The sequence below is a fragment of the Pagrus major genome, chromosome 8 (assembly GCF_040436345.1).
Source record: "Pagrus major chromosome 8, Pma_NU_1.0".
Taxonomy (NCBI): domain Eukaryota; kingdom Metazoa; phylum Chordata; class Actinopteri; order Spariformes; family Sparidae; genus Pagrus; species Pagrus major.
In genome coordinates this window covers 10,781,892-10,796,144 of record NC_133222.1, presented here as the reverse complement: position 1 = coordinate 10,796,144, position 14,253 = coordinate 10,781,892, and the positions used below count along the sequence as shown (strand labels likewise).

The following is a 14,253-nucleotide window of genomic DNA, read 5'->3' as shown; positions in this document are numbered from 1 at the left end:
AAAACAGCGATTGAGTTTTATGTTTACAGCCTCTTTGGTGAGGGGAACGAGTTAACAGACATGTGACTCATGTGACTCATGTGGAAGTTTGTTCCAAGTCTCAAGCAAGACCCAAGTAATTTTTTCTTCGGTAGGTCAAGTCAAGTCCTTAGTTACATCACGTTAGGTCCCACTTTTTCCACTCTCTCCCCCACAAGGTAATGCAGTCTTACCTGAAGTATCTGGTCTTTATGATAAGGAAAGACAAGGTATTAGAAGCTGTCAAGAATGATTTTAATCAAACAAATAAAAAAGTTATAAAACTTATTTTATATTTATTATTTTGTTTGTTTTTTTCTAAATCAAAAACACAGATTTATGTCAATGTTGGAACATTTTTATTATTTTATTTTTAAACTGAAAACATAAAATCAACGTAAGTCATTTGAGTAATCATGACTCAACTCACGTCAAGTCAAGTCACGAGGCTTCCTCGTCAACTTCTTAGTCCAGTTGTAAGTCATCAAAACAATGACTCAGGTCTTCTTTAGTCCTAGTCATAATGACTCCACAGAGTCCACATCTCTGTGAATTAATAAAATGAATGTAGCATTTTGTAAAAAATAAACTTGCAGTTGTTGGAAAACTGACCATAATATGTCTTATATTTTTTAAGCCTATGTGCTGCAAGTTAAGGTGGAGATGGAGCTGGAGATCCAGCAGTATGAGAAGGCCAAGGCGGTGAGGGAGGAACAACTTGACCGGCTCACCCAGATCTGCCAGGAACAGGCAGTATGTCCTCTTATCGCTCACCTACTTACAGCTTGCAATTTATAGTTTCATGTTACCAGCAGAGGGCAGCAAAGCCCCATGAAAGACAAGAATGGAATCTGTACTGGAAAGGCAGAAAACATGCCTTTCAAAATTGATCACATTTCATCAGTGGATAATACTTTTACAGAAGTCCTACGGATATCAGATAGCCAGCACTGTGCATTACCTCAACACAATCTATTGATGACTTCACAGTTTAATGTAATAGTTCTCTTATTTTTGAAGTCATATTACTTAGCTAAAGAAAAAGTTAGATAAGTAACTTTGCAAGTGTGTAAGTGCTTTTTATTTCTCAGATATCGACCCAAAAGAGGAAGAGAGTATCGACTGTATGGGGAAAATATTATAGAGATCGGAAATGTGCAGTTTAGTTTGGCATATGAACACTGTATTTTCTAATGGGACCTTAAATGCAAAAAAAATGCATGTACATGAGTTGATTGAATATTAACAAGTACAATATAGAGTGTTTTGTTTGTGTTAAACAGTTCTAAAAGATTTCTGTGCGTATTTTCTTTGAATGTCTAAAGAAAAATACGAGTTTTCTTATTTTTGTCCTTCTTTCCTGTCAGTTTGAAATCAGGCAGCTGAGGGCCCACCTGGCCCAACAGGACCTGGATCTGGTAGCAGAGCGTGAAGCAGCCATGCAGATCCACCATATGTGGGGTAAACAGAGCAGCAGTTTCCAGGAAGTGGACGGACTGGCCCCAGGGGCCTCCGAGCATCACGGGCCAGCTAAAGCAAGAGAGCCCGGAGGGCCTGCAGGTAACTGTCTGGAACACCCAACTCCTTTGTATTACAGGCTATCACGACCTCTGTGCATGAGGGGGAATCCAGGTACATCGTGTGCACACAAAGTGGATGCTGAATTCAAAGATATCCTCAGTGCCTTCAGCCTTTTATAGGATTGGAAGATTGCAGGTTTAAATTCTTTGGGAAGATTAAATGAAAAATCCCTTCTCATCCTTAGCGGACACACTGATCCGTCATAAATAACACATAATTCTCAGGAATATAACATATGCAGGCTAGTCTAGTTCAGAGACCTTTTAGTTATTTAAAGTACCACAAAAAAAAGATAGAAATTAGCATGACACCTCTCTGTAAACAACCCTTGCTCTGAAGCACCATGCTGGAGTGCAGGACAGTGTATTAATAGTGGACATCACACACTGGCACAGTGTTGGTGTCCTCATCTCAGAAACATTCATCTCACAATCCACATCAAAATTCTGGCGCCACACCTAGATGGACTATAAACCTCTCACACAGTGACAGGTCATAACTTACAGGGCTTAAAGCAACAAAGCGCTGTCAGTGTAGGTGATGTCAGGGCTCAAAACACTGAGGCTTTTCCTTTATCAAAGCTATAAATCATGGCGCGACCTGCCATACGTCAGAGCAACGTTTCTACTCAGACATCCTTTTAACTGGGGCTGCTTCTCATGCGCTCATGTTGTATTGATCACCTGCTGGAGATGGTCCCTGTCACAGTTAAGGCTGAACAATGAGCGGCCCCTCTTGGGACATTCATAAAATGAGTTTGTGAAATCCAAACATAAATGAATATGAGCCATCGAACAGTCCTGTGGGACCTCGGAGAGCACTTAAGAGAAACACTTGGACTGATTTAGGATCTGTGAAGCACATTCGTACAGAGCGCTGCTCATTCAGGTGGTGCTGAAATAATTTGTTGATTGAGCTATTAGCAGATAAACAAAAAAATAACAATTTTAATTACTGATTAGTTATTTATCGCACAAAAATGGAAAAGATTTAGTCAATTTATCTTTTATACTATAAACACTCCTGACTGTAAAATGAATGTCTTTGGGTTTTGGACTGTTAGTCGGAAAAAACAAGTGATATGAACATCAGACAGTTGTTTTACATTTTATAGATACATACAAATTAAAGTAATAATTTGTTATATCTCCAGACTCAGGCACAATGAGCTTTACAGGTAACACTGTAATTTAAGTCCCCATATTTAGCATTTATGATCAGTATGCAAAAATGTAATAAATATATATTGATAATATTATATTATATTATATTATATTATAGATATAATTATATTATTAAAACAGTTTTTTTGCTATGTTATCATTCATTATCTCTTTAAACAAGGGCCTCTACTTACAGGTGCCCACAGAATATTTTATGTTTTAGTGATGTTTATAAATAATACATAGGGGTAGTTAAAGTAAAGTGTTCATTTCTAGTTAATCATTTTATCTATAAAATGTAAAATAATAGTGAAAAATGCCAAAATGAATCATGTTTCCAGAGCCCAAGGCATGATATCTTTAAATTGTGTCTTTGTTTTGTCTGACCTACAGCCCAAAACCAAAAGGTTTTTGGGGGTTTTTTTTCTTGAAGAAATGCTAAATTAAAGGTCCAGTGTGAAAGATTCAGGGGCAGAAATGGAATATGATATAATTTATAATTATGTTTTTGTTAGTGTATAATCACCTGAAACTAAGAATCATTGTGTTTTCGTTGCCTTAGAATGAGCCTTTTATATGCACAGAGGGAGCAGGTCCTCTTCCACTTTCTGCCATGTTTCTATAGCAGCCGAGAAAGGACAAACCAAACGTTCATGTTTTTGGCAGCAACCCATGGGAGGGAGAGACGAGGAGCAATCTAAAACCTCACCTAAAGTTTAAAGTTTTAACGTTTTGTATAGCCCAACTTCAACCAAGTTGTATGAATTTTAAAAAAATAAATAAAAGTTACTGTTTACATGTTGGACTGTCAAAGGAATGTGGTACCTCAACAAAGTTTAAGGACATTACCTATCATTAACCGCTATAATCCTCCTCAGATCACCACGGTCAGGATGACATGAACAACTACATAAGCCAGTACTACAGTGAGCCGAGCAGTGGTGAGCATCAACAAGATCCTGCCTCACTCTTCCCTACAGCCTAGGTAGCACCACTATAATTCAAGGCCCTGTACATGATGTGTTGTTCTTGCAGATATGGGGATCCCAGACCCTGCACGAGTCATCACCACAGCAGCCATAGACGTGCACCTGCCCAACAACCCCAGCCAGCTCCCCTCCTCCTTGGTGAGTGCTGACGCAGTGACATCAGGACGCTTGCAGCGCACCGGCAGCTCGGTCAGTGAGGCCTCCACCACCACGGTGTCCCGCACCAGCTTCAGCGCCCGGCAGCACAGCATCAGCAGCCACACGCTGGGCTCCACCACGGACTGCAGCTCCACGGTGCGCGAGGCCTCCACCTCCACAGACTACAGCGACCAACGCTGCTACCCTCCACCCTACAGCAGCCCTCTGGCCCTGGGCACTCAGCCTCGAGGGAGTCCCAGTGCTGTGGTACAGGAGCTGCTCTCCTCTCTGTCCGAGGACTCCTGTCTCACCCAGAAGGGCCTGGACCCTGTCAACCTGAAACCGCCCAGCCCGGCAGGTTCCACCAAAACCAGCCCCGAGCTGGAGCACAGGGTCAACATCTACAACAAGAGGAACCAGGAGAGCAGAGTCGGGCTGCACTCCAAGCCTCTCATCCACCTGCAGGGCAACGAGCCTCTTCTAGAGGAGAAGTACAGGATGATGGAGCCAGTGGACGCCCCAGTCAACCGTCTGTCAGAGACATAAGACTCTGGGACCTCAAAGGACTCGCTCTTCAGATCAACCGCAAAAATTAACTAAACTCCGGTGTTGTTGGGAGTCACTGGCACATAACTGACTTTATGTCTGCCATCCTCTGTGTACTGGTCTGACTGAAGGATGAACTTAAGAGAGCAGCACAAAAACAGAGGGCATGGAGGACTGGAGGAGGCAGACTTGTTATCAGGCACCACTTATCAGGAAATGACATTCACAAAAACACTTTTTGAGTTTTATGAAACATTTTACCAAAAGAAACCAGCAACAGGGCTCCAGCCCACAATGTTCTGACAATTGGTCTGTGCTGAAAAAAATATCTGGCTTTGATGTGTTGATCTGTGGTTTGATTCTTAGGAAGTGAAACCAGTGAGAGAATGGTGCAGAGGGCTTAGTTCCTCTGATTTGTAGGCATTCACCGGACTGATCAGATCATAGACTTCGAATCACTTCCTGCAAGCTAAAAGGCATGGATTTTATCTCAAGTGCAGGTGTATCAGCTGTTTTGATAGTCGGTCTAGTGTCTCCAAACTCACACAGAACAGTCCTCTTTGATGCGACTGCTGCAGGGTACATTGGATCAGTTTCATCTTTCTAATCTTTGTCTTTCTATATTAGCAATGTTAACATTTTTATCTAAATTCTGAGAGGAAAGATTGTGGCAAACTTTTGACTGATATTTTATCCAGGTGCCATGACTGGAACCTGAACAAACGCAGCTGAGTCGGATTTTGAAAATGTCCCTCACACACTGAATTGACTGAAAATCTACCTGCACATGATAGATTTGACGTCATCCAGGTCTAAAATGTTACCTTTTTTATGAGTTTAATGTTCAAAAGCTGTGTAAATATTTCAGGATGGGTTTGATCTTCATATCACAGCCAAAAAAAAAAAGTGAGGGACTTGAAGTGGAGCTATAATAAAATGTCAAAAAGGAAATTATAGCATGAAACTTTAAAAAAAAATATCGAAACTAACCCTGTTTATTGTACTGTCAACAGGCATTTTCTATCTTGAAAGAGGGCATTGCAAAATGAATCCAATAAAGTGAAAACATGGCAAAATGAGAAAACTATTAGTTGTCGATTTAATACATCATTTCCCAAGAGCATCTCAGTAGGTACACCCTCTACGTTGGCATGAAGGGCTACATCTTAGTCAACTACAACAGCGTATCATCATTCCCAAAGATGTCCTTTACAGTACCAGAAAATTAAATACAAATTACAAGCAGGACGCCTACAGAGGGAAAAAAACACCCCAAAAAGGTACATACACCCTAATTCATTGATATTTAATGCTTGCTTAGTATTTATAAAAACTGGCATTTATTTCCAGATTGAGAGTGTTCTTCTATTTCCAGTCAGAAAGAAAATGTTGACAATTATTTCTGCACACAAACACTCAAAAATATATTAAGGCAGTGGCCATGTGTTCCTGCGGTCGCTCTCTGAATTCTTCTGACTGTGGGTCTCAGCTGTGTGATGGAAGTTTGGTTTGTCTTCACTTGTCCAGAGCTGCAGTCATCTCAGGAACAGCCTGAAGAGATAAAACAGTGCAGAGACTCAATTATAGTATTCTACCAACATTTTACACTGGCATTACAGCAGGAACAAATACAGCGAGTATTTTCTGTGTGTGTATTTACTGCAGGTGTTTGTTGTAGAGGCAGACTGATAATCGATTTTTGGGGTCAACGCCGATACAGAGAGTTAAAAACTAAGATATAGATTTATTTATGTAATTTTAATTCTAAAATGTGGTTGTGAAACAAAGGTATGTAATTGATGCAGGATATTTTACAGTTAAATAATAATCGTTACTGTCTAAAATGGCATCAGTGCACTTAAACAGTGGAAATTTTAATCTTTTTCTGCATTATAATTAAAAAAAAAGTTTTCATATCGGCGCATACCAACTGATATATCACAAAACTTACGTTGTCAGTCACTCCAGTATACTTTTAAATTCATTAACATGTTTAGTAATCCAGATTTATTTGTTGATTACTTCAGATACTTTTTGTTTTGACTTAAATGTTCATTTCAACAGTCACCAAGTTTCTTATTTCGACAGATTAATTGAAGAAGACATAATGAATCCCTTATTAGGGAAATTCATCTTTTTCACTCATACACAAATAGGACCCATGCACATCCATTAATGTAGGGGGAGATGTCAGAGTGATGGGGCTGCCCTGTAATCAGGCGCCCAGAGCAGGTAGGGGCTCGGTGCCTTGCTCGAGGGCACCTCCACAGTGCCCAGGAAGTAAACTGGCACCTCTCCAGCTACCAGTCTACATTCTGTCCTGACTCGTCCAAGCGTGTCTTAAACCACCCTCTAGTGCCCAAGTCAAGTCCCTATGGACCGAGCTACTGCCGCCGCCCTGCCACTATCTGCTTTTCCCTGCTCCAAACTATCTTTTACAATATCGGTCTCTAAAAATCCACCATTGGTCGAACCTCTAGAGGAAATTCCTTAGGTATTGAAATTTCTATTCATCATTAATAACTGCTGTGACCACTTGAAATCTGTCCAGGTTTTACCTGTGGGGATAAATGTAATTTCCATCCTCAGCATATTCCATAGAAATAGATTTATGAGTTTATTAGACAACCTGTCATGCATGCTGGTGCTTATTATATAAATGAGGACACACTGACTTCAACCTGAGATTTATCAAGACTGAAACTGGCACACAAACATTTATCACAAGGTTTACACAAGCAGAGCAAGATTCTACATGGGAGGCATCTGCCCATAAATAAACAGGCTGATAATGCCAGTCGTGTAGTTTTAAATAAGATAAATACAAAAGTCTTTTATGGTAAACGTAAGGACAAAATTATTCAATTGGCTCTCTTTGTGAGTCGAGCAACTTCAGAACTGAATCATCAGTCACTGCCTGAGTTGGTCCGAAGTATCAACTGTCCATTTGGGGAAAAAGTCGAGAGCCCATCCATTTTAATCAGCTATCTGATCACATGTAAGGTGATCTCACACAGTAGGACACAACTCTACTGCCACTAGCTATTATTACTAATCACTTCTACAGAGTTTGTCAGGACACCTGGGCTGCTCGTGCACCACTGAGGGGGCTAAATAAAACATGACCAACAGGACACACAAATTATAACCTACTAGCCTTTCACAAGCAACCAACACTCCTGGCTCACTATCCCCGAGCACCAGCTAGATACAAGAAAGCAACTAAGCGTGTAAACATCTTGGCAAGCTGAATACAAAACTGAGGCCACCTTTTAAGTATCTACTGATCACTTTTTATATCTTCTGAGATGCTAATGTGTTTCTCTCTGAACAGCAAGCTTAGCCACAACTCTCCTCTGATTAATTCAAGGACTTAATAATTCAACAGTTGCACATTTCCATTAGGTGGAATAAGGCATCGTGCAAAATTTATCAGTGAGAAAGCAAATGTCATATTCTGACTGTCACTCTAGACTCTTAGCTGTCAAAACATTGCGTAAAACCAGGCATAAGCTGCATGAGTGGTGCGATTGTCTCACTGCTTGGTTGTCTCCTTATTTGAGATCATAGTGATGTTACTGCAGCAATATCAATCCCAGACACTTACCTTGAAAAGATCAGCGACCAGGCCATAGTCAGCCACCTGGAAAATGGGAGCTTCTGGGTCCTTGTTGATAGCAACAATAGTCTGAATAAAAAAAGAACATGTTTAGCACTTGTACACAAGAAAGTAAAGAACAAACTGTCTGAATGTTAAGTGTTGGTGTCTTCTGCTCAGCCAGAAGCACAGAAAGATGCTATGATCATTCAATTAATAAAAACAGAATTCAGACTCGAATACAGAATATTACAGAAATGTGATGTTTTATGGCAACTGCAACCTTTGGAGCTGTTTGATATCATCAGTTTTCATAAAACCTACATTGCAAAGGGAACATTTTGCTTTGTTTACTATATGGAAAAAAACAGCCTTTCCTGTAGTTGCAATGGCATTACCTTGCTATCTTTCATTCCAGCCAGGTGCTGAATGGCTCCAGAGATACCTACAGCAATGTACAACTCCTGTGGACATGAACAGAAGACAATCAGACACATGTTATTTGCTTGTATACATGACGTGTAATCTCTTTGGAAAAGGTAGAACTACGGTACAGCAGAGATGACTGATGGTATAATGATCACGGGTGTGTAATCCATCAGAGGGTGCAGGGGCGAGTGAGCAAAGGGTCAGCCGCCCCCAAACCTGTTAGGAAAACCATCTCTGCCTCTTGGTTTAATGCACGGTCATATTAATATTTCAGTGCTTATTTAATGTTGCAGCTGGGGACAAAGCAAAGCAGCTGCTCTCAGAGGACAAAGGCAGCAAAATGTGAAAACTGTAGTGTCTCATAACTGTAGAAAAGCCACTAAGCAGACAGAATTTGGAGGTTCATATTCTTAAATGATCAGTTTCACAATCAGAATCAATATATTTTATTGAACCCTGAGGGTGAAATTGTGGTACAGTTGCTTCTTCTGGAATAGAAATGACACAGGATAAGAAAAATTTAAAACGAGAGAAAAGAAGAGAATGTAAAATTAAATTATATACAGTAATTCAAAATAATAAAACAAGGGAAATGGGCATATTTATGATATATGATAACTATATTTAACTAGAAAATATAAATAAGAAATAGAGATATGTGAAGATATGTGCTTCATAAGAAATAAAAAATATGTAATGTTCATAAAGAGTAATTTATTCAAGATTATGAAAACTAAGGATGGTCAAAGCAAGCCATTTTTGGCCATTCAAATTGACAAAAAAAAGCATTTGTGTGGTTAATCCGCTCTCTGACCAACACTGCCAAGCTGCTTTTACCACACTCTGTTAGAGACCAACAGCTTTACACGAAATATTTTGGTAATAAATTGTACTTTAATCAGCAGAGAAGAGATTATTTTTCATGCATGCATGCATACATACATGTAAATAAAATGTTAATTTTACTTAAAATTATATTTACTTAACTTAGCCATATTCAACAAGCTTGTCATAACATTTAGAAAATCCGATTTGGCCAGTCTGGCCTGGCCTGAGCTCTGACCAGACATCCACTGCACTCTGCCTTAATGGATCAGCTAAATCATTTAGGCCCTTTAATGTGCCATCCAGTACATTTTGCAGGGCCTAATGTGTGGATAATCACAGCTGGGGTAACCCGGCTGAATCACATAATGGGAAGTTAACCTTTTAAAAAGGGCAGAGCAGCCGCCCTGATCACACTGGATTGCAGGGATGCTGTGTAAAGGCAAACAGGCATTTGTCAAAAGCAACAGATTTATTCACTCTGAGAAGGCAACTGAGTTCTAATGTTTTTAAATTCAACTGTTGTTGCAGTACAAAATGAAGTAATCCAAATAACCACTTCTGAAAAGGATTAACTTACCGGTGCTACAATCTTGCCCGTCTGTCCGACCTGCATGTCATTCGGGACATACCCAGCATCCACAGCAGCTCTGGATGCACCAACTGGACAAAGAGTATTATGCCATTTAAACTTGATCTTGAGTAACTTGAGTATTACTAAGTAACCAGGAAAATAAAAAAAAAAAGATCATCTAATTCTACCTGCAGCATTCAGCTTGTCAGCAAGGTCATACAGCAGCTTGAAGTTATCTCCACTCTTCAAACCCCTTCCTGCAAAAAGAAAACACCATTATTCTACCTTGTGAGAAAGCTAAAGTTTGAAAAAAAAAGTACACATGCACATTAAATTATCTTAATACTTTCAACAATGCAAGAATAAATCCAAACTGTAGTTGAGCAATGCTTTGAAAATTAAAAAAAGACAAAGAAAAAGTGGCTTTGCAGACAAATTGTGCCATTTCTTTGGCCATAATTTGTAATTCAGAACACTGAAAGGTTTCCCACCTCCTGACACCACAACTTTGGCGCTGGTCAGCTCTGGACGGTCACTCTTTGTCAGAGTCTGTTCCACCCACTCAGAAACTCCAGCGGCAGAAGAAGCAGCAACTGCAGTCAACAGAGAAGAGAATCATAAATGATGAGGAGGAACACGCTATCAAAAACGCACTTGTAATGATAAACAAATAACATCTGCAGAGGTATACTGTATCTTTTTTTTTTTGTATCATTGTATTATTAAAACAACATCAAACGTGGTTAATACATTACCTCATGAAGGAACCTAAAACAATGCATCAACATCCATAATATCAAGTCGTATCTTAGCATGCACCGTATCAAAGCTCGCTGGATGAATGAGAATGTTACTGTACCATCTTCTGATGCAGCACTTCCTCCCTCTAATGGAGCTGGCTCAAAGGAAGTCCCTCTGACCGTGAAGATCTTGATTGCCTCATTACATTTCACAGTGCTGAGAGCATTTCCTGTGTAATAAAAATATTATTAAATACTATATATTATTATATATAAAAAGCAATAAGATCAAAACCAGAGCCAAATCCTGCTGCAAAAGCTAAGCAGGGTTGAAATTACATCTGTGTCATATCAAGGCTGAACCAAATTCAGGTATCGAGATTTCACACTTCTTCTGAAGCATATCAATACTAATTCATGAGAAGATGAAACAACATGCATCACTTCTTTATCATAACAACAGGACTTACCGGCATAAATGGTTCTGACAAAAGTGTCTGGGGACTTGATCTCGATAATATCTGAAACTGGAGCAACATCCAACTTGGCAGCCACTCTAGGAAGCAGGTTCTATGGAAAGAAACATTGATTAAGCAGGGAAATGAGCACTGATCAAATTAGATGATGAACAAAGAGGATAAGCACGCAATTGAAAATGATTTTGACCCGAAAACAAAATTACGGTAAATCTTAAAAGTGGCTTTTTCGTCGTAATTATGCTTTTACACAAAGGTTTGACTTTTGGCGAGAGTTTCACTTTAAGGCTGTTGTCCATGACTTACCTTTCCAAAGGCAGATGCTCCAGCACAGATGTGGGTGAAACTGAATTGCTTTTGTGTTTGCAGGATAAGTGGAGTCAACTCCTCTGAGGAAAGAAAATAGAGTGAGAAAGCTGAAACAAAATCAGGTAGCTATAGCCCTGCCTCTGACTGCAGCCATGCCAGTTCTAGCCCACTTAAACATATGAACAGGGAAATCAAATGAAAAGTGTATCTCCTTTCCCTCAGTTACTCCTGGCAAGATGCCCTTACGCCAACATCGAGAACTACACCATCCAGCTGTGAAAATGTGGGAATGTGTATTTACAACCCTGATTACAAAGCAAAGTTAGGACGCTGTCTGTGCTGTTTTCTCACTTTGCATGTTGCAGGCATCAAATTTATGAGTGTTGCCTGCACTCAATCAGATTTGCAAATCATTGTATTATGTTTTTATTTTCATTTGATGCGGCGTCCAAACTTTTTTGGAATCAGGTTTGTATGAAGCAGGTTATTGCCAATAAAGAAACAGCTTGTTCAGTACACATCTGATCTGTGAGTGAAAGTTAAATGAATAAGAGGCATCAAGTTTCCTTCATGTTACATACCTGGCAGGAAACCTTTGTAAGAATCATGTTGAGCAACCAGGACCTTCTTCACACCTTGTACTTTGCTGATTTCCTCCGCGACCTGAGAAGTTAGGAAACTATTTGATGCAATATACTCCATTCCAACTGACTCTGTGTCTTTATGGTAATACATAATGGTAATGCCATAATAACATTAATATCATATCACAAAAAGAAACACATCTGGTGATCTCTTATGCAGATCACTCTAAAAAGCTTTGCCTACCTTTGCACAGTCTGTTCCAGCAACCAGACATGCCACCTCTCCCCCGAGCTTACTGGCGGCAGTGATGGCATTTAGTGTTATAGGCGTCAGCTTCTCATTGTTGTGCTCTGCAACCACCAAGGTGCTTTGAAACCTTTGGAGGAGACCAGTCTGTTGGAGAAGATGTGTGAATCAATAAAAAAGAGAGAAGAAGAGAGCTGGGCGACTGAAAACATGTCTTTCCTGATAAAACAGTTTTAATCATTGGGAAATAAACACTAACTGCTAAATTATGAAAATGTATAATTATATAATAATCAATAATGGAAGCGAACAGGCAAACAATCTAGTGTGCAAGGTCTGAAACAGCTGCATCAGGGTCAGTCAAAACAAAACAGGATTACACTGGCCTCATCTGGACAGGACTGAGCACTATCACTTAATAAAGGTCATTCACATTCAGTCAAACCAAGAAGAAACACCTAAATAAAACACAAAACACCTCATGATACTTATAAGTCACTTATTATACGATGTGTGTACTATTTAAACACTAGATTACATGCTTTAGGTAACACTTTAGCATCACCTGCAGCGTCAATGACAATTGTGAAGTTTCGTAACTGTTGTTCAACGTTACCAGGTTTCATAACCGCTAGGCTAAGCTATGCTAACAACAGCTGGCACTAGCTCAATAACAAACAGCATTAACTTATATTCTTGTTATATCACGATGTTAAGATCGAGTTTATGTCAGAATACGTCAACCAGCGCTGTCACACGCGTTTTGAATGAGTTGAACGAGCACGACTTGCATTACATACGTGTAAACTAGCTAGCCAGTCAGCTAGCAGCTGCTGCTGCAAAAACAAGTGAGCTATCCGACGTGTTTCACGTTTTCAGTCTGCTATAAGCTGATAGATCGTTTTCAAAGTATGCTCATGTTGTGAAGTCATGACTGTCATGGTCTTACCAGTTGTTTCAGACTTGTTTTGTTCAAAGCTCTGTTCATCGTGGACCCTTGCGGCTGCTTGCTCCTCAGCGCTGCAGAAACAAAACTGTGCCAAAGGTCGTCTGAGTTCTCGCGAGATAGAACGAGACGAGAACGACAACTTCCGGTCATCGCTCTCTCTCGCTCTCTCTCTCTCTCTCTCACAGTTCAAAGGGGGCTTTATTTGGCATGAAAGTTTAACAACAATTTAATCTAATTATTTTTTTATAAAAAACAAAAAAACATTTAAAGTAAACAGCAGCCTGATGCATTATGATAATCAGTTAAACACATGGATACACTTTTCATCCAAAATGATTCAATGATTCACATTTTGTCCAGTTTCTCCCTCAGAATAATAAGCTAATTTAAACCCCTCCTTGAAAAAACAAGCTTACAGAGGTCTATTAGCTCTTCAGCAATTTAATTTCTTTTCGACTATAATGCTACTGTTTTCATTTCTCATTTTTCAGTCAGTAGCATATATTTAACCCGGATAAGTACAGACCATAAATATGATTATTAAATCGTTTTTAAGTGTATTATTTAAAATCCTGTTTGGCTTTGTAAGCAAAAAAATGTGAAAATCCAATAGGATATATGAAAATAAAAAGATGTGTAAAAGATCTTTTTAGTTGTTGTTGTTGTTGTTTGTCAAGTCAGCTATTTAATATCAAAATCATAAAATGTTTTGAGAAAAAAAAATCTCTTTTGGGCCATAACTATATGCTTTCCATACTTTTTCAAGTATCTGCATTTAAGGAAATATGTAAAGACCGACCAGCATGAGAGATTTATGAATTATCTGTGCTTTATAGGCTGTAGTAAATTTTGATTCAACCTATAATCAACTGTTTTCAGTGGGGTGGTGTGTTTCTGCCTGAGAGGGGAGAGGAAAAGACAGAAGTGAAGAGAAAAGTGACATATGGATATCTGCAAAATCCTGGCCCACGATTGGCTGCCTTAATAAATTTGAACGGTGCTAAAAACCAAATCAGCAAATGGCGTGAGAGCATTATTTTTCTCTGGCTGACTGATTCACACATTCACAGATCTGAAGTTAATTTTG

At 39.3% G+C, this 14,253-nt stretch overlaps 2 protein-coding genes across 2 annotated transcripts in view; one reads left to right on the top strand and one right to left on the bottom strand.

The window, feature by feature from the left end:
- The window catches only part of tmem266 (transmembrane protein 266), a 29,126-nt gene extending 24,304 nt beyond the window's left edge, over nucleotides 1-4,822 (top strand). Inside the window, exons 7-10 of the mRNA XM_073471778.1 lie at nucleotides 656-771; nucleotides 1,386-1,578; nucleotides 3,641-3,736; nucleotides 3,798-4,822. Coding sequence (XP_073327879.1) covers nucleotides 656-771; nucleotides 1,386-1,578; nucleotides 3,641-3,736; nucleotides 3,798-4,435 — 1,043 coding nt within the window. The 3' untranslated portion in view covers nucleotides 4,436-4,822. The remainder of the gene's footprint in view (nucleotides 1-655; nucleotides 772-1,385; nucleotides 1,579-3,640; nucleotides 3,737-3,797) is intronic.
- Nucleotides 4,823-5,515: 693 nt separating this feature from the next.
- Nucleotides 5,516-13,276, bottom strand: etfa (electron transfer flavoprotein subunit alpha). Its single transcript, XM_073471779.1, has 12 exons — nucleotides 13,167-13,276; nucleotides 12,215-12,364; nucleotides 11,968-12,049; nucleotides 11,384-11,466; nucleotides 11,072-11,171; nucleotides 10,721-10,831; nucleotides 10,353-10,454; nucleotides 10,050-10,118; nucleotides 9,868-9,950; nucleotides 8,432-8,497; nucleotides 8,043-8,123; nucleotides 5,516-5,986 (listed from the first exon to the last, which is right to left on the bottom strand). The coding sequence occupies exons 1-12, from the start codon at nucleotides 13,203-13,205 to the stop codon at nucleotides 5,951-5,953; spliced, it is 1,002 nt and encodes a 333-aa protein (XP_073327880.1). The 5' UTR covers nucleotides 13,206-13,276; the 3' UTR covers nucleotides 5,516-5,950.
- Between the last annotated feature and the right edge of the window lie 977 nt (nucleotides 13,277-14,253).